Genomic DNA, 20,473 nt, shown 5'->3' with positions numbered 1-20,473 from the left:
ACAAGAAGGATCACTAATCCGTAGTGTGCTTCCAGGGTAAAACATGACTGAGATTATACTATTGTCTCTATATAGATATTTATTTTTAGATTTTGAAACAATGATGGGAAAAAGCTTTGATAATCAGGAAAGTCTGTTCATGCTTTGCAAAGAAAAACAGCTCTGAGCTAGAGATGCTGTTTATAAATGCAGATGAGCAAAGTATTGCACGGCATTGCAAAAGCCTACATTAAGCCTGCAGTGGAAAAGTCTAAAATGTATGGCTTTCTCACGTTACTGACTGTGACAGTTAACTGAGATATAAGAACCATGACACCCAATATTAGTCAATACAAAATGTCCAAAATGAACTGGAGTAATTAATTCATTAATCTGGACTCATACCCCCATCAGCCATAACATTACTACCACCTTGTTTCAACTCATTGTCCATTAACCGTATATGTGCACTTACAATTATAATGACAGACTGTAGTACATCTGTTGCTCTGCCTCCTGTTCGTCAATGTTCAGTCCACCACACAGCAGGCATTTGGGTAGTTTTAGTTGCTAGACTAATCTCATTTTATAGCAGGACAAACTGGAAATTTTTAATGAGCTTTGATATATATTGATTGAAGGTTCATTCAGTATAATTCAATATCAATATGGTTTGACAAAATACGCAGAAGTCTTAGGCACTAAAGATAATTATTAGTATTTAAAATTAATTATATTATATAATCTAAATTAAATAATAACAATAAATACAAAATCTTAGTAGTAAATATAAAATATGAGCAAGTGTAAATGTGTTGGTATCCAGATGTTCTCCGTGATTGTATGGATTTGCTAAATCAACAGCACAAATGATTTAAAATAATCAAGTATTTATTAACATCTAAAGCTAGGCATTGGATGATAACCTCAAATAATACTGGACTGGAAAGAGTTAAACCAACACATTCTCCCCAGAATAATTTTTAATCTAATATATATGTATATATAATGATGATGACCATGATGACAACCACGTTGTCCAAGAAATAGCTATGAATTTAATGGTACACACTTATGAAACTGAAAACTGGAAAAAATGGAAGGAGTAGAGATTAGCTTTCAGCCCAGAGGAGATTTCATAAAAAACGTTTCAATTCACATTCACATTCCTGATGCTTTCTCTTGCTGGGTTTCTCTCTCTCTCTCTCTCTCTCTCTCTCTCTCTCTCTCTCTCTCTCTCTCTTTCTCTCTCAGGTGTCTTCCACCTTTGTCGAGAAAGAGTGCCTACAGTCACCCAAAAATACAGCGAGTGTGTTGAGGCAGGCAGGTATTATCCTGTCTCTGTCAGCCAAGAGAGCTTAGCAGGGTTCTACTCCACTTCCACGCCTCCACATTCAGATTTAACTCAGTGCTACCTTTAGTTACTAGTACTCTTCATGCACCTCCGTATTTCCAGCAGTAAGAGAATTTCTTCTAGTCCAGGATTTACATTAATGAATGTTATTTCTGATCTAGAACATATTCTCTTTGTGTCTGTAATTTTGCCCATACTCAAAGGCAGTTTAGATACACCTCCAGAAAGTTATGTCATCTCTCTCTGAATGGGAGAGACCTTCATATCCTAACATCTGTAGGAAAGTATGGGTACCATGTGATTAATGAACAGTTTAAACATGGATAGTGAAAGTTTGCAAGTAATCTGCCATGTTACATCTCAGAATGTGTATAAGTCATCCCTTGGGTGTTCCTGATGTGACATAGAGCTGACTGAGGCTGTTTATTATTGGTTGACAGTGTCCTTAAAGACTCCTCCCACAAGACAACAAGTGCCATAGAAGCAGGATCCCAGTGTCCTAGGTTTAATCTCCACCTAGCATGAAATTCTGTGAAGATCTTGATGTGTTCTCTCTGTGTCTGTGTGGGTTTCCTCTGGAGCTGGTACATAAGCAGATTGGCTGTTTGAAATTGTCCACGGGAGTGTGTGTTGGACTGGTGTCCCATCCAGGGCATGTTTCAGCCTTGCTCTCAGTGACTCTAGGTAGGCTCCATACCCACCGTGACCCTCAGCAGGATGAAGCTGTTACACAACACTAATAAATGAATGAATGAATACGTTTACAACAGCCACAACCACTACACTACTGCACTTTTAATAACCGTAGATATTTGTTCAGAGTACAATTTGTATTTAAAATTTGTATATATAAAATAAATATATAAATATGACAGTGTTTTGTAGATGAACATGTGCATGACATTCCGCATATAGTCTGAGTCGGACTGGTTCAGAAATAAAATAAATAAAGCAGCCCGAGGCACTGACTGGGATAAATGAGCTGACAGAACTTGATGACAAGATGCTAGAAAACTCCATCTACATTTTCTGTCCAAAGACAAAATTGATGAGCAAATATAGCGTTCAAGATGTGTCTGCATTTCCTGCTGCTATTTCACAGTGTCTCATGTTTCATGCTCAGCAGTAAACAGTATTTTTTTGTTAAGAAATTTGTCCAAAACATGTACAAGTTCAATAAAATGTGATTATACTGATGTATTGATATTCAGTCCGGCACATCTGCATTTTCAAGCCATAACTCATGCCAAGCAGTGGTAAGTGTAATATGAAATTGCAATGAGAATATCCACACTGTTTCATTTCAAACACTGTCACGGAAGCACAAGCCAAAATATGCAAACATTCCGACAATATGTTCACGTCGGCCGCGCGGTGCCGCTCTACAGTAAATGTCAAAGGAAATTGTAGTGACATTTTCTTTGCGGAGGAAAGGTTGCTATCTGCAGGCGTCGGTTAATTTGCCAAACACCAGTAGCAGTGACACCTGTCTTGAAGAGCAGGGTGGTCAATTTAGAGGAACATTCTCAGGGGGTCACTGAGTTGAAAAAAGGGCCTTTGTTTGGGCCTGGTTTAATAAAAACAAATGCGAAGAGCAAAGCTGGTTCAGTTGGCTAATAGCTGATGTGTGTTAGTGGATTGAGAGACTGTCTTTCCTTCGTCAGATGATGAACACTGCTGGTGATTGAGGCAAATCCCAAATGTTCACAGCAGCTGTCCTTCACACTGTGTGAAAAATTCACGATGAATGAACCAATAGAAATCCTCCAAATTTACCTGTGATGAAACTTTTTTACATTAATTCCCTTTGTAAACGTTAAGAAGGTTTGCCTTCAATTAATATCTTGATAAAATATCCCATAATATCATGTTTCACCTCTCCCTTCAACCTCTGACTGAAATGAGCTCAGAGGCCCTCCCCAGTGCTGTGTTTAATTCAGTGTCAGTAAAGAAAGAAAATGCAGTATGATTTATGACTCCTGTGACTTCAAGTGAAGCGGAACATAGGGGTTACACAGAGTTGTGATAGTCACTGCTTTAGTAGCTGCTTTGTTGAGGATCAGTTTACATTTAAAGGAACACTACATGGAATTTTTACCTTAAAATTACAGCTTCAAAATCATCCGGATGCTTCACTAATCTCTAAGACGGGCTCCACACTATGTAACTTTTGGAGGTGGGAAGGAAACCACAGCCATTGATTTACAGAACAGTGCTAGAAAAGTGAATTACACTCTGCAACTGTAGGGGGAGCACAGGAGAAAAAATTACACTTTACCTGGTGTTCCTTTAAATAAGAATCTATTATTTATTTTTTTTAAATTGCTCTGATTTTGTGCGATATCTTACATACATAACAGGCAGCTCAGGATTGTCCTGCCTCCTCATTTCAACCTCTCCAGTCATAACACTGGTTATGAGTTAAATACAGTGTCAAACAACACATAAGTAAGAGCACTGAGTAAATGGCCAAAATGAGAAGCAAGAGAACCAAGTAAAATGAGCTAAAAATCAGTGTTTCTGCCCCTTGTTCCTCACCTGGGCACCTTGCCTTTAGACCAAACAGAGGCTCATTCTTAATAAAGGAACAGGCACTGAAACCTTTAATTCTGGGCTCTTTAGACAGGGGGAGGACGTGGCTGTGCTGTTTGATCCTTGTGGTATTTTGACCAAAGCATTCCACAAACATCTCATTAAGACCCCAAAGTGTGGTCCCACTTTAAATCTAACTCTAAAACTAAACCTAACTTTCATATGAACACCAAAGTTGCACCTGAGTGTTGCTGATGATGTAATTGTTAAGACTGATATAATTGTTGGTTTCTAAATGCATTAAACAGTGATGAAGGGAGCGACAAAGGAGTTTTGTGATGCAGCAGCCTTTCCTGTGGAGCCCTGTGTTGTAGATTCCCTTATTCAAGCTGGGTATGTTTGGAAGCGGGGCTTTATTTGAATGGATCCATCTCAGTTGAGTGTGAGCTACAGCGAGAGTCCCCGGGCACCACCTCGGAATACTACTCGCTCATGTCTGTATCCTCTCTTTCCCAAAAATTTGCATATTTCATTCTCAAGAGGAAGGAGGCACGTCGCCTTCGCTCTCGAACAAAGACGTGAGGGATTTGGAACGGCACCATGCAAATGATTTGGAGAGGCAGGCAGCTGTAGAGAGAGAAGCAGGTGGCAGAGATTTTGCACCACATACAGGGTAAAACCAGGGCACAGAAAGTACCAGTCAAATCGGCTATGGGAATTTAACCACCATCGATTTTTTGGAAGCGTAGAGCTTTCTAAAAGGTCTCGGGTCAAGCCTGACTCCGAGTAGCTATACTGCCTTCTCTGAGCTGTTACAGTGGTTCATGAATATTCATGCGGCATCTGAATGCAATAATGCCATGGTAACGCTGGACGAAGGCTCCGATGTGTTTATTGAGTGCAGGGTGATGAACTGTGCAGCATCGACGGCTGTTCTGAAAAGAGAAATTAAATTGTTCTGGAGCTGTACAGTAATAATGGTGAATGTTGATGGCAGTTGTAGAGGCCTTGTCGCTTATTTAATAAATGTTTGGTGCTATCTCAAATAAGTTTGAGAAAACTAATATCCTCCCTCATTCACAACGATAAGACATTTCTTCCCGAGGTGAGGACATTCTTCTTTCTCTCTCTCACTGCTACCTCTTCTACCTCTCTCTCACGTTTCTGCTCTCTTTTGCTCTTTCTGACCCTAAATCCCTTTGTCTTGGTCTGTCTCTCCTTTTTCTATTTCACGTTCACCCCTCCTTTTGTCTTTCACTTTGCCCACACTCTACCCCCCCCCCCCTCTCCCTCTCGCTCTCTCTCTCTCCCTTTCCTTGTCCCCCTATCCCCATGTCTCTAAAAATAGCAAAAAGCACAATGGTGCTGTGTAAAATAGCTCAGCTCTGGTGATTAAAAGCTTGTCATTAATGTCTTTGAATGTGTTCAACCCTTTTGAGACTTAGATTTATTTTTTATTATATTCCACCTCTTCAGTTGGATGATACCAAAATAGCAGCATGGAATCTAACCGCGTTCCTTCATGTGACCGTCAGTAAGAGTGGCACCAAAGGCTAAATGACACATCACTGTAATGTGTGTGTAAGAATATGCATGTTTACTTTTATGACTGAATATTCACATGTGCCTTTTCTGACATAACGTGCCTTTGAAATGTTCTTCTGAAAACTCTACACACAGCAAAGAGGTAAACTCTGTCCTGGGTATGACAATGTCATCTATCAACTAAAACCCCACCACTAGCATTTGCCCATAGCTTCTCAAATCTCACCAATAATGTGGTAAAGGCAGTGTGATGAGTCTTTTATGAGCCGAGCCTCATTGTTGTGGCTTTATTTTTAACTTAAAGAATCAGAGTCCCCATTAAATCTAAAGGGAACCTGATAAAGGTCTGCACAAGGGAGTAATGAGGCTGATCAGTTTGTATCATAAACAGTTAATCAGTGAAGTAAAATTCAACTCTGTCCCTTTGGGCATTATGACATTGACAGAGTAAAGAAAGGCACTTCTCTGGAGGTAAACCTCTCCTCTACGTCTCCACATTTTAAGCTTAGATCAGTCCAGCCATGCACTTTTATACACCACCAAATAGGGTTCCGTCTAACAAATGAAGAACTGTTTTTGGTGCTTTATAGAACCCTTTTCTATAAAAGGGTTCTGATGAACACTTTCATGATGCAAATAACTCTTAATCTTCAAGTGTGTATGGTTATATATAGAACCAGTTCATTTACTAAAGAACCCTTGCAGAACCATCATTAAGTGTGTAGCCACAAGACACCCACTATGTCACTGTACACTTCTCTACTATGTGTTAGCTAGGTCCTGAGAACCATGATCAAGAAAGTCTCGATATACACGTTTCTTCAGGCTAGTCATGATTTGTCCAGCCAGTCTCAATATACCCACTACCTCAGACTAGATTACATATGCTATATTCTAGCTTGGCTAGTCTTTGGCAAACAACTATCAAGACAGTGAGCCCAAGTTACCCACTGTATCAGACTAAGCTATACAGTTATGTGTTTACTTGGCTAGTCTGGCGAAACATTATCAGCAAGTGAGAGCACCCTCTTCTTCACGCTAGACTGCATCACTGACACAATGTCAACAAACACATGAGCACACCGAAGCACTATATACAACAAAACACAATGTTTCAGCTAATACAGAAGGGATGTAAATACTTACTATACTGGCAGTTTCTTCCCATGTACTCCCCCGGGCACTCGCAGGAGTAGTTGGCCACCAGATCAGTGCAGATTCCTCCATTTTTGCATGGATCCCTTTCACATTCATTAACATCTGCCAAACACAAACACACACAAACTCAATTATAGCTTTGTATCGGCCATCGAGGCAATTAGTGGCCCATCTCTCATTGAAATGCACTGGTGGGGAGTGTTTATTGAGCCTGGCCTGTTTCGTTATTTGATATTTACTTCTCCCCAGATAAAAGAGGAAACTACTTCATCAAATTAAATTAAGACAACAGACAGGAAGAAGCTGGTGACTACTGATGAGCAGAGTGAGAGCATGGCCTTAGTCAAAAGTCTTTGAGGGAGTGTTGAGGTACAATCATGTGTCAGAATCTTTGGCTCATTTTAGAATTTTTGGAAAAAATTGGTCCTAAAATATTGTAATGGAAATATACAAGTGAAGTCAGTACTTCAAAATCTGAACTTTAAACGTAGATGGATGTGGGTTCATTACAATTTGGCAAACAACAGGTCACTGTTACACCTTGTTATAAATGAATATTAATAACTTGTTTACATTCAATAATAAATTGTAAATCACTTATAATCCTTTATAAGTGTAGTCATATTCTAAGGTGGCAATATATATTAAATACAACTGAACTAGAAGCCCCCATTAAATCTATTTCTTAACCCTAAACCTAGCTCTAACCTTAACCTCAAAGCCACACTAAACCCACACCTACTACTAAACCTGTCCCTAATCATAATATTGTTGATAATAAACTGAATATCACCAGAGGTTTTGTGAATCATTTAATTATTTGTAGATAATTTTACAGGGGACCATCCAAATAAAGTGGGACCATTATAATAAATAATAAATTTAATTTATTATTTATTATCTATTCCTGTTTCAGGAGATGCATTCAGTGGTTAGTACATACTGTAGAGTTATGTTTCTAAAGCAAAATCAACCACCAGTGATCTTTAAACTTATATTTAAAAATAAATAAATACTGGCCATCAAATGCACAGCATTATACCTCTGATAATGTGCTTTGACAGAATCCACAAATTTATACAATTTGTATAATTCATATATCCATCATTGTCCTCTTCCTTCAGTGCTCAGTATGCATTATACAAACAAGTCATAAGACATTAGGGAGTCCCTGTAGTTTCAACCAAACTCATTACTAGTCACTGCAGGCTAATGGTTTCCTGCCATCCTCCAAATGTTACATAGTGCAGATTCTGTGGTGCTGAGCCCAGAGTAGCAGTGATTGAGACTCTATTCTCCCAAATGCACATAAGTGGAGCATCACAATGACTTGGAAACTGCAATGTTAGGGTAAAAAACCTAGTGCATGTTTATACCTAGTGTTTCTTATTGTTAGTTTTTTTGGCTTTTTGACCATAGCTATCTGGATCACTGATGGAGATGAAGAGGACTACGGGAGGGAGGTGACCGGATTGGTAGCATGGTGTGAGGACAACAACCTCACCCTCAACACAGACAAGACGAAGAAGCTGATAGTGGATATGAGGAAAAAGAAAAGACCTCATCAGCCACTGTTCATTTGAAGTTCATTGGTTCATTTGAAGCCACTGTGGAGCTTGAAGTAGAGAGGGTGAGCAGCTTTAAATACCTGGGCATCCACATCAGTGAGGACTTCGCATGGACATTGAACACCATGCAGCTGGTCAAAAAGGCTCAGCAGCAGTTGTATTTCCTGAGGAGGCTGAGAAAATTTGGGATGTCACCCAGAATCGAGAGCCTCTTGACCAGCTCTATCACCGTGTGGTATGGCAGCACGACTGTGATGGACCGAAAACGCTTGCAGAGAGTGGTGAAGACTGCTGAGAAGATCACCAGGACTCCACTACCCTCTCTGCAAAGCATCTACCACCAGAGAGTCCGAAGGACAGCTGCCTCCATCCTTAAAGACCCCATCCACCCCCAGCATGGACTGTTCACACTTCTGCCCTCAGGCCGGAGATACAGAAGTGTCAAATGCAAGACCACTAGGTTAAAGAACTCTTTCTTCCCCACTGCCATCAGACTCCTGAACCTACCTCAGAAATAACTCTGCACTTTACTGTCAACATGTTTACATCCCTCTGTCATTTACTGTCACACAAACGACTGTTTCTACTTATTGCTGTTTTTGATTGTAGCACTCGTTCACTTTACCATTCACCCATGTATAAAATCTCAGTCAACTTTGGACTTTATTAGTTATCTAGTTATTCGTTGTATTTTCTCTTCCATGTGGCATTCTTGGTGAGGAGCAAAAGAAAGAATTCCATTATACATGGAACCTGTTCCTTACTGTGTAAATGACAACAAACTCTTTGAACTTGGATACAGTCTTCATGAAGCAATATCTTGAACAGTGTTTGCTCCCAAAACTGCTAGAAATTTTTTTAATTATTATTATTTTTATAAACAACAGTCAACAGTGGGTTTTGGGAGCGATGGCTGTTTAAGATGTTACTAGTTTAAAAAAGACAATATTAATGCTGTGGTAGTTAGGATATTGATTAGTTACATTTAGTTGCGGGCACCCAAGTTCTTAAAAAAAAAAACAAAGGCAACTGGAGAAAAAAAATGAATATGTCTTTGAGTAGACATATTTGCAGCATGTGTAACAATGAGTCAGTCCTCATTTTGGCTGGAGGGCTCTTTTAACAAAATATAAATAATGTTTATTCCTAAAATGTAATGGTGAAAAGTGCATATTCCCTGGAAAAGCAGTGTATCCTGAGCTCTAATGCTGACTGCAGCATCCATCCCTTCATTAGCACCTACAGTTGGATGGGAAATCCATCATTCCATAGATACATCCATGTACAAGCACATTTCATAAGCCCCGGAGTTTCAATATCGGCATGCGTCCCGAGCAGCTCACGTTCAGCCGCGTTAGATAAGACATGGGCCTGCAGTGGCAATCTCTCGCTTTTTCGCTCCATCATTGCCAAGCGGGACGAGAGACACTGAGAATGAAGAGCAGCCCTCTTCAAGCGAGACTGAGCTCATAAGTGTATGATCTCCAGAGAGAGAGAGAGACAGGCAGAGAGAGAAATGGAATCAGAGTGAAAGAGAGCTAGAACAGCATGCAGTCTCCAATAAAGCGATCAAGGGAGGAAGGAGAGAAAATGGAATGAATGAGGGGAAAACGAGCAGACAGACTGGCGCTGGAGCGGCCCTTTATCTACAGTGAGATGTGTGCAGATGGCCCTATTGATATTCCAGCCCATGCTAGGCCACCACGGCACTTTGCTAATCTCCGCCACAAATTAGCCCCATCAAAAAGCACACCTCTGGCTTTACTCCCTTTTGATTAGACTGAGTGGAGACGGATGGCGGCTTTCGGCGTGAGAAACAATCACACCCTGTTTCGCCAAGAGGGCAGAGGAAATGCTGAGCCATGGAGGAGAACAGCGTATTACCTGTGAACCCACGGAAAAAGACCCATGGTATGCAGTGTAATAATTACACAGCACATTCTTCTCATGGGCTGAGCATCAACAGGTGTAGATCAGTGAAAAACCTGTGTTTGGTCAACAGATGCATATAAATATTTGACATAATGTGAGTATACCTGACCCTTTTACTCAGTCCAATGTGCACTATTTCAACAGGATTGTCATTTAGAGTTCACCTCCAAGCATGTTGAGCTTCACAGGAGCTATTCAAATAAGAAAGATGAGGTACATGTTTTTCAGATGTGCTCATCCACATCCTCCCAGTTTGGCAGCAACAGATGATTGAAATGTGAACATCAGGGAGCAACCTGAATATAGTTACAAATAATAATAATAATAATAATAATAATAATAATTAAGTCACTGTCTAAGCAAAAGCATGTTTCTCTGTTTTTCTTGACTTATAGTTTACTACATAATTTGAACACAATTATCCTTCATATTGTTTGAAGATTTATTGATAAATGGACTAATAGAAATGCTCCAAATATAAATATTTTTACATTCACCTCTACTGAAAGTTTCCCTTCTCCTGTAAAGTTACAATTTTGGAAGATACACCTTTTCAATTGGACAGCGACAATATGTATCCTCATGAGAAATCAGCCTTAAACTTACCTCTAACTCTAACACTGTCCCTAATCCTAAATCTAACCCTAATTCTGACCCTAGCACTAACCCAAAGCATTACTCTAACCATAAAAGATAGAAATGGCAGTATTGTCTTGTGTGTAATGTTTTCCCTCCACAATTTACAGTGCTGTTTATACAATCCTTTGAATTCTTGAATGCTATCACAATACTACTATGTACAATTGTTATAAATATGTGAGCTACTCCTTTCAATCATATATGTACTAATTAATACTAATTTGTAACCTATCTGTTACCAATCAGAAAAGAGATCAATCTTAAATGCATGTACAAAAATAAAAATATTAATAATAAATAAATAAATAAATAAATAAATAAATAAATAAATAAATAAATAAATAAAGCCTATTAAATTATGTGGAGAAACAAATTAGGGCATGGCACATAAAATGTATAGAGATTTTAAGTACCTATAGAATATACAGAAAACATTAAATTAAATTTCACATAAAAGCCCTCACACACATGTAAAGCCTTCAATAATTTGGTTCTATAATAAAAGCCCACAAAATAACATTAAATAAAGTTACATATACACACAGTAAATGTATTTCCTAGCAGTAAGAAGGCAATAGAGATGATTGATAGCTTAGTGGGGACTGTAGCCCATGAGGGTGTGACCTATAATGTAATTTGTGGATGGTAGTTATCCATGCTAGTGCTGTTGCTAATCTTAGCACGTTCACAGCTACTGATTGACAGAATAATATCCATCAATCAGCATCTACCATAAAGCCTTCCTCTAATGCAGGGACTATGGCTTTAAGACATTTCTGTCTGGTTAAATGTAATGTACTGTCATATTAAGATCTTGTCTTTCTGTATATCTACACGAATCAGCCATTATATTAAAACCATCTCATTATTTCTGCAATCATTGTGCATCAGCTCCATTTATCATATCGGTGCACTTTGTAGTTCTGTAGTCTTCTTTCACCCTGTTCTTCAGTGGACATGACGGCAACCACCACAAAGCAATATATTGCCCACTGGACGATGTTTGGTTGGATGTTTATATTTGGTTTACTATGTTTAGTCTAGCAGTGACACTGAGGGGTTTGAAACCTCGAGTAGCACTGCTGTGTGGGATCCACTCGTATCTATGCAACACATACTAATACTAACCTAATTTTGAATAATTTTTTCACTGTGGAAAGATGGACAGAATCAAATTTCGGTTTCATTTCCATTCTTTAATTTTTTATTCTGGTAGATGATTATACATTCAGCATCCTCAGAAACATCTAATGAAAGTGAATTACTGCTTGGCTAGTGACCATTTGATTGGATATTATATAAATTAAACTTGGCCTCTGACTTCACCAGGACACGTCCATATTCCACATTCACAGCAGGTCCCCTTTTCAAAGTCCAGATTTCTGCCTTCGATCTGCAGTTATGACCAGCTGTCAGTGGCCCCTCTCCAGGATTTAAATGGTTGCACAGCAGTGTTTTGGGGCTGAGCATCAGAAAGCACGATGTGTTTGAAGTCCTTGAAGCAGGAGGTTTACTTTTGGCCCTCGTGGCTTTTCCCATATCGACATCCATTCATGAGCTTCCACATATTTCATTTTGCATTATGTGTTATTATTGAACTCTGCTGGTTGCTTCCAGTCCCAGCACAAAGCAGAACGGAGAATAGTGCAGTTCCACCCGCAGACATTCATCAGACAGAGCTGCATTTGGCCTTTAGCTTCATGCACAGTAGGCTGCAGATGGATGTTGAGCAGAGCTTTGCCAACATTCAACTTCGGAAAGTAGTTTAAGAGCCATAATGGCTGATTATATGAGAGGACATCAGTCTAATGTTCTGTCATTCGCAGCTCTTTTTCAGCATTATTTTTTCCTTCACAGCAAAAGCCTAGTGCACAGTGAAGTCACAGTGTGCATATTTGGGTTGTAAGAGTGAATACAGTGAATTAAAAACACTACTGTTGTTTCTGGTTTCAAAGCAGATGTAAATGATGAGACTGAAAGGCAAATTGATCAAAGGGATCCAACCGATTGTAAGACCCTGGGCCTACAAGGGGCCATAGTGTTTTATACACTCAAGAGGGTTCAAGTTCTAAGCCCTTAAACTACAGGCGCTAAAAAGAATTCTATGAGCGATGCTACAGAAGAATCTCTTTTGGTTCCATAAAAAACTGTTTGTTTAAGATATGTGTGAGTGTGTAGAACCTTTTAAAGATTTAAAAACCCATCACTTGATCTTAAGGTGCTTTAACCATTTAAAGGTATTAGCAACACGGTTTTTTATGGAACCAAAAGTGTTTCTTCTATAGCATTGCTCACCTTTATTATTTTTTTTTTGGACTTATCCTGGTCCCATCACTGATCCTGGTGCCAACTTTTAAACACTGGGCAAAAATAGTTAGTTCCCAGGTGGGTTGCCAGTATTTGCCCCAAGTGTGTGTTGGCTGGTGACAATGCAAATTCCTTGTAATATTTTTAAAAGATAAGGGCAAAAATTGAGATTATGTTCAGACAGTAACAATATAAAGTGTATTAGTGTGGCCTCAGCTCTCCAGGATAGTAGTGGATGAAAGTGAAGAAACATGGAATGAGTTCTCTCTGGTAAATTGCCTTTTAAGGACCTAGAGTCTGATTTGCAGTACTGCCACACACCATAATTATACTGTGCATCTCTGTGGGTCCATTACTGTGAGGGGAAAAAAAAGAAATGCATTACATATACTCTTCTCTCTAGCCACCAAACATGCTATTAGCTTGGAAATGGGCAAACAAGCACTTGTCAGGAGGATGCAATCTTGATGGCAGGAGATTTTCACAATCAAAAGGGATTATGTTTTAATTAATTCTAGCGAGAGAGTCCTACTGCTCTCATTAGCAATCATTAACCTGACAAAATGATGACTCAAGAGTGCATTACTGACTCTGGCAAGAGCGAATCATCATTAAGCCATTAGCCTCTTGAAAATTCTAGCATTAATGTTTGTCATTATCTGCCGTAAATCTGGCGGCTGTTTGAGAGGTAATCAAATTGTATTGACGCACAGATGTCACAGACATATTTGAGCGGATGGTGAAATTAACTACAGACGCCATCGGTTGCAACCAAACCCCTTCAGAGCTTTCCCGGTGAAAAAACAGCAGTGTCATTCTCTCAGACTCTACAGGGAGCTGTAGAGTCAATGAGAAGACGATTGCGATATCAAACATCAAAGAAGATTTACCCAGGAGCATCTGACTGTGCACTCGTCTCTTTTCAAGGGACTACAATGCGCTTGACGACACACACTGTGACAGAACGCCGCCTGGTTTACTCTTGATTCAATGTGGCGGCAATTATTTCCTCTTCTCTAGGCATTTCCGCTTCTTTACTTCATAGATCCATTCATATCAAAGTCTTGGCCATACATACTCATGATTGCAAACACACACCAACCATTCTGGATGAAAGATTCCACAAAGTTGGGCTTTAATAATTATTTTATGATATAGCCCTATACTCATCCAATGTAGAGGGTGGGGTAATCAGGGGCTAACTATGTCTACTCTTGGCAGCTTGGAAATGTCATGGTGGGTACCACTGGTCTACTTGATCTTCCAGAGCCAGCCCCCTGGATGCCAAGGAAATCCTGAAATGCAAAACGTGGTCAAATTTGGTAAGGAGAAATTGAACTTTCAGGTACAGGATGGCATTGCCCTTCCACAGTGGAACACCTTGAACCTGCAGAACTTGGTGAAAAAAAAACTATGCGTGCTTGACATTGGGAATGCTCTACCAACAGAGCAAATGAGATTTGTATACTGCCTCGGGTGAGTTCATGGTGGTCTCTTGGGATTAAATGTTCAGGGTACATGGGGTGTAAAATGGGCCCCCTAATTAAAGGCAAGGTTGTCCAGTTCTTTTCCCCTTGTCAGAGGTTCCCACCTTTTGAGTTTCAGAGTTTATATTTTCTCCACAGGGCTGTGGTATGGCAAGCAAACTAGTGATGGACTCACACCTTGGGCGGGGCCCAGTCTATTGCAGGGCACCACACCTCCTCTCCTGGTCACTTACACAGAAATATCTGTGGACAAATTCACACACTGAACCCAGGACCCAGAGACCCTGGATCTGTGTGGCAGCTCCACTAACTGCATCACCACTTTGCCATGCTCATCCTTGAGTGTTTTTAATTTAATTCAGGTTTCTTGGTGTTCAGACCACAACAAAGGTTCCTGAGTTGTTCTGGGCTCGTGTGCACAGACCTAGGGACAACCTTCAGCGCTTACAGCGTTGTTACAAGAAGGGTTCTAAAACTTTAAACAAGGCTTGTCTCACCCATCCTGTGTATAAAAACAGCTCTTTAGAGAACCATCCAATGAAAGGTTAAGTGGCTTTGCTCCAAAGGCAGCTTTCCTCTACAGAGTGTAGAGAAAGAGCTGTAGAGACCTGGAGCATCCCCTGCCTGGAAACCCCAGGCTTTTGGAGCAGGAGCAAAGAGAAAAGTTTTTGATGGACTTTTCTGACAATGTAAGTGCTCTGAGTGGAGGAGATTACTGTGCCAAGAAGCTTGAAACTGCTCACTCGCTCTACTTCCTGCCCATTAGTGGTCAGAAGCTGGAGAGCTCTGCCACCTTTATGAAAGCGAATGCCTGTTGCGTTCAGCTACCTTCTGGAGTTTTGTTCACGCCTTTTAAAAGTTCTTAGTAAGTCATACTGTTTCCTAAACCACTCTAAAATGTCTCAGTGACATCGATGAAGAGTGGGGTTTGGTGTTAGGGACATTTAAATGTTGTATACACTGAACAGATTTAACAGAGTATTTACTGTTTTTTTTATTGACTAAGCACTTTTGTGAGCAGTCTTCTGTGGATAAGAGTGTCTGCTAAATGCTGTAAATGTAAATTACTTGAGTCTGTAAGCATTTAGAATTCAACAAGGCCTCCAAAAGTAGCACGTGACTAGTATGTGATTAACAGAGCACCACAGATACCGCTAATGAGTGTGGATCATGCTAGAATTGTGCCGGGCAAGAAAGGGGAACTCTGACGGACTTGGGCTGGAGTTCAGGTGACTTCTGCTGGTAAAAAAAAAAGGCACAATTGGAATGCTGGTCAGAGGAGTGCTTTTAAAGAGTGCATAATGAAGCAAATGAGATTGGACGTAATCCTGCTCACAAACTTTATTTATTCCATAATATTTATTCACACCTATTGTACAATTTCCAAGTAAGCTCTTGTCCTTGATGCTGTTTGGCTTAATTTACACAAATTATTGGTGACGTGCCTGAAAAAGAAACAGAAACTCTGCTGTAAACTTTTCTGGGAGAAGGTTACACAGGAGTAAGATTAGAGTTAGTCTAATGGTCATGATTAGAGTTTGTATTAGGGTTATTGTGCCAGGGGTATGGTTAGTAGGGTTAGGGCTATGGTTAGGATTAGGGTTAAGTCTAGGGTTGGGATTAGGGTTTAGGGTTAGGTTAAGGATTGTGTTTAAATTTAGGTAATTGGTTCACGTTAAATTTACAGTTTGAGATTAGGGTCAGGATTAGTGTTGTGTTATGGGTAGTGTTAGTGTCATGGTTAATGTTTAGATTAGGATGAGGATTAGTGTTGAGTTATGGTTGGGTTTAGAATTAGGATGATCTTCAAAGAAAAGGTGATGCTTTGGAGTAGATGCACATGAGCTATTAGCACAAAGCTTGGTCTAAGGGGTTATACTGTCTCTGAAAGTTGGGCTTTGGAGCAGCATTACTGCATTCTCTGGAGTCAAGGACCTCCATCCAGTACCTTTAGGAAAAATTGGAGTGGCTTTTGTGTTCCAGAGCTAATCATTGACCTGATCATTGAGTTTTAGAAGATTTTCTTTTGGTTCAGCACACTTTTGGACAGCAAAAGAAACCCATAAATGCTTAATAATTTTTGTGGACTTAAAATGTTTAAGGTCTGCCGCCTTTAACAAGTGCAATGACGGCAGTATCTTCTGCTGTTTTCTCAGGGAGAAAACTCCTGTCACTGGTTTCTTCATAGCCACTGAACCGTTTAACACTGAACAACAAATCACTTATTTGCCACATGGCAGCGCTGGTCGACACTGGAACAAATTCTGCCTGGCAGAAATGACGGCTCCTCTTTTTTGTGAAAGGCCAGGGGATCGTAGTGGTTTGAGGTGTTAGACTTTAGACTAATCAGGTGTGTGTGTGTGTGTGTGTGTGTGTGTATGGTGTATGGGTGCGAGAGAGAGAGAGAGAGAGAGAGAGAGAGAGAGAGAGTCAGAAAGAGAGTCAGAGGGGATTACCTCAGGGGAAAGAGTAGCTAATCCACACAGTCAAAGAGTTACACACACACACACACACACACACTGAGGCTCAAGGTCAGATAAACAAACCTCTGCCTTCACTGTCACCAAGCTCCATCCACCAGGAGCCATCACAGCGAATTAAAGCCCAGTTTCCTGACCACTGACACCCCACAGTGCCACTGCCATGACCATTCTGCCATTTGTAAACTGACAGTGACTGAGTGCATGTTCTGAAACATGAACAACAAACACACACTCATCACCCCACAGCTGAGATTTACGCATCCACACATTCAGCACAATGGTACTGAAATATATTGAGGATAAGGTCACGAATGGAGATTTATGATGAAAAATGAAATGAAATGGTATTAGGGAATTCAGTAATGAATGGTATGGAATGGTACTGAGTATTCAGTAATGAATGGTATGGAATGGTACCGAGGAGTCAGTAATTAATTATATGGAGTGGTACTGTAGATTCAGTTATGAAAGGTAGGGAATGGTACTGAGGAGTCAGTAATTAATGATATGAAATGATACTGAGGAGTCAGTAATGAAAGGTAGGGAATGGTACTGAGGAGTCGGTAATTAATGATATGGAGTGGTACTGAGGAGTCAGTAAATAATATTATGGAATGGTATGGGATGGTACCGAGACTTCAGTAATGAATGGTATGGGATGGTACTGAAATTTCACTAATGAATGGTATGGGCTGGTACTGACAGTTCAGTAATGAATGGTATGGAATGGTACCGAAACTTCAGTAATGAATGGTATGGCATGGTACTGAAAATTCAGTAATGAATAGTATGGAATGGTAATGAAAATTCAGTAATGAATGGTATGGGATGGTACCGAAATTTCAGTAATGAATGGTATGGGATGGTACAGAGACTTCAGTGATGAATGGTATGGGATGGTACCGAGATTTCAGTAATGAATGGTATGGCATGGTACTGAAATTTCAGTAATGAATGGTATGAAATGGTACTGAAACTTCAGTAATGAATGGTATGAAATGGTACTGAGGACTCAGTAATTAATAGTATGGAATGGTATGAAATAGTACTGAGGATTCAGTGAATGGTTTGGAATGGTACTGAGGCATTACTGCAAGTAATGACTGGTATAGGGTGGTACTGAGGAGTCAGTAATTAATTATATGGAATGGTACTGAGACTTCAGTAATGAATGGTATGGGGTGGTAATGAAACTTCAGTAATGAATGGTATGGGCTGGTACTGAGAGTTCAGTAATGAATGGTATTGGGTGGTTCTGAGGATTCAGTAATGAATGATACGGAAGGGTAACAGAGATTCAGTAATGAATGGTAATGAGGATTTCTAATGAATGGTATAAAATGGTAATGAGGATTAGTTGGGGGTTATCTGACAGCAGAGCCAGGGGCTGGATTGTCCTGCAGTGGACCGCTGTCTGCTGTCTGACTGATGAAGTGCTGTGCTCGCCACAAGACAGCAGAGACTTAACCTGATTTCAGCTTCTGAGCACATACAGACATTCCCTAAGAGCCAGGGGAGAGAGCCAGGCTCTGTGTGTGTGTGTGTGTGTGTGTGTGTGTGTGTGTGTGTGTGTGTGTGTGTGAGTGTGAGAGAGAGAGAGAGAGAGAGAGAGAGAGAGAGAGAGAGAGTCTGCTGTATTCTTGCCTGGGTGAGTTCTGACTGTGTGTGTTAGATAAATAACTAGATAGATAGACAGCAAGAGAACAAAGGGGATACAGAGAAAATAGAATGAGAGAAAGAGAGAGTGAGAGAGGCTAAGGGAAAAAGAAAGAGAATAGACAGTGTGTGTGTCTGAGAGAGAGTGACAGAGAGAGGTGAATGGATGAAGGATGTACAGCAAGACAGAAAAGCACACTGAAAAAATGTAGAGAGAGAAGATGAGTGTGTGTGTGTGTGTGTGTGTGTGAGAGAGAGAGAGAGAGAGAGAGAGAGAGAGAGAGAGAGAGAGAGAGAGAGAGAGAGAGAGAGAGAGAGAGAGAGAGAGAGGGAGGAATGAATAAGAGAGTATGAGGAGGAGGGAGAGAATGAGAGCGACACAGACAGTGAGAAAGAGAAAGAGAAAACATTGGTTACCTTTTCCATTTGTACAGTATGTGTGTGTGTGTGTGTGTGCGGGTGTGTGTGTGTGTGTGTATGTGTGTGTGTGTACACCATATGCTTTCTGTGTGGACCTGCAGCTCTTCACCAGTTCACCTACAAGCTGCCACTAAAAATAACTTCAGAAATATAAGCCCCCAGCCCCACACACCACCCAAACACACACACTAGTGCGAAAGGCTTGAAAAACCCAGCAAATCCCATCTGCAACCTTGACTACCATCTAAACCTTTAGCAAGCCTTAATGACACCTTGCTCAGTCTCTCTCTCTCTCTCTCTCTCTCTCTCTCTCTCTCTCACACACACACACACACATGTCCTACAATGCTCCTCTCAGTCGGTGTATAATGAGAGCGATGAACAGCACTGTATGGCGTTCAGAGCTAAACCGGCAGTGCCAGTGTCCGAGTGAGCGAACACAGGGGAGGGGAAATGGCCGACCCAGTGGGCAGCAGAGGTCCCTGCTGAGTGGACACCTGCTCCAGGCCTGGCAGAGCTACCATCACTGTCCAGAGTAACATGTGAGACAGAAGGGATATTGTGGGAGAGAGGCAGTGGTGGGGAAATGGGCTGTAACTACACACAGAAGTCAGGTCTATTACCATGTGACTGAATGGAACTGAAATGACTCTGATTTAAAAGGTTCATTTTGTCTTATATTTACATCACATTTACAGTTTAATGGAAAGAGTTAGCACTCTCCTCCAAGCATATGCAGCTTTCCACTGGAGGAAAAAAGGACTTGCCCTCATCTGGGCACGGATAGAAAGAGAGAAAGGTGGAGACTGACTGAGAACAAAAAATTGTAAATTAAATGTCATTTTTATTATTCCTTTAAACCATAAGAAAGCAATAGTTTCTATTGATATATGTTTATATAATCAGCTGATGTCAAAGCGGATTTGTATTCATTGTCTGTTTACTGGTTGCGCAAAACAGAGCTTGTAAATAAATAATCCACACACAAATTAATCACGGTGAAGAACTTAAATAGAGTGCAGAGGGCTTGGCCATGTTCGCAACACACAAACCACTCAGCAGACACTTCACTCTGCCAAACACGACACTGTGACATCAGCCGTCATCTCGTCTGTAGCGACAAAGCGTTGAACCCCCACTGCTCCGCTGTTTACATTTTCCTTTCAAAAAGCTTGACGGAGAAGGCAAACTGAACGAAGAGAGTGGGGTCATGCATATTCAACAGCCTGCTGGTGTGACTGCTTTTAAGAAGCCCATAAGAATGACCCTCATTAAAATAAGTCGGTGCTAATAGCTCGTAGCACTGTCACATTTGTTAATGCCCCAAACTTAATTAAGAGAATGAAAGGTAATCTCCACTCTCCACAACAGCAGAAAGCTCCCCTGCTTTGTTTTCGAGAGGATCTGCATTAC

The 20,473-nt window shown here is 40.5% G+C and overlaps 1 protein-coding gene across 6 annotated transcripts in view; it reads right to left on the bottom strand.

Moving 5' to 3' along the window:
• The window catches only part of LOC136676545 (EGF-like repeat and discoidin I-like domain-containing protein 3), a 253,548-nt gene that overhangs the window by 90,275 nt on the left and 142,800 nt on the right, over nt 1-20,473 (bottom strand). For all 6 annotated transcript variants that reach the window (XM_066653633.1, XM_066653634.1, XM_066653635.1 and 3 more), the window contains one exon: nt 6,557-6,670. In XM_066653633.1, the coding sequence (XP_066509730.1) occupies nt 6,557-6,670 (114 nt within the window). The remainder of the gene's footprint in view (nt 1-6,556; nt 6,671-20,473) is intronic.

Source organism: Hoplias malabaricus, chromosome X2 (assembly GCF_029633855.1).
Source record: "Hoplias malabaricus isolate fHopMal1 chromosome X2, fHopMal1.hap1, whole genome shotgun sequence".
In the NCBI taxonomy this organism is placed as follows: Eukaryota; Metazoa; Chordata; class Actinopteri; order Characiformes; family Erythrinidae; genus Hoplias; species Hoplias malabaricus.
Note: the sequence above shows the minus strand (reverse complement) of the source record. Positions and strands in the feature narration are given on the sequence as shown.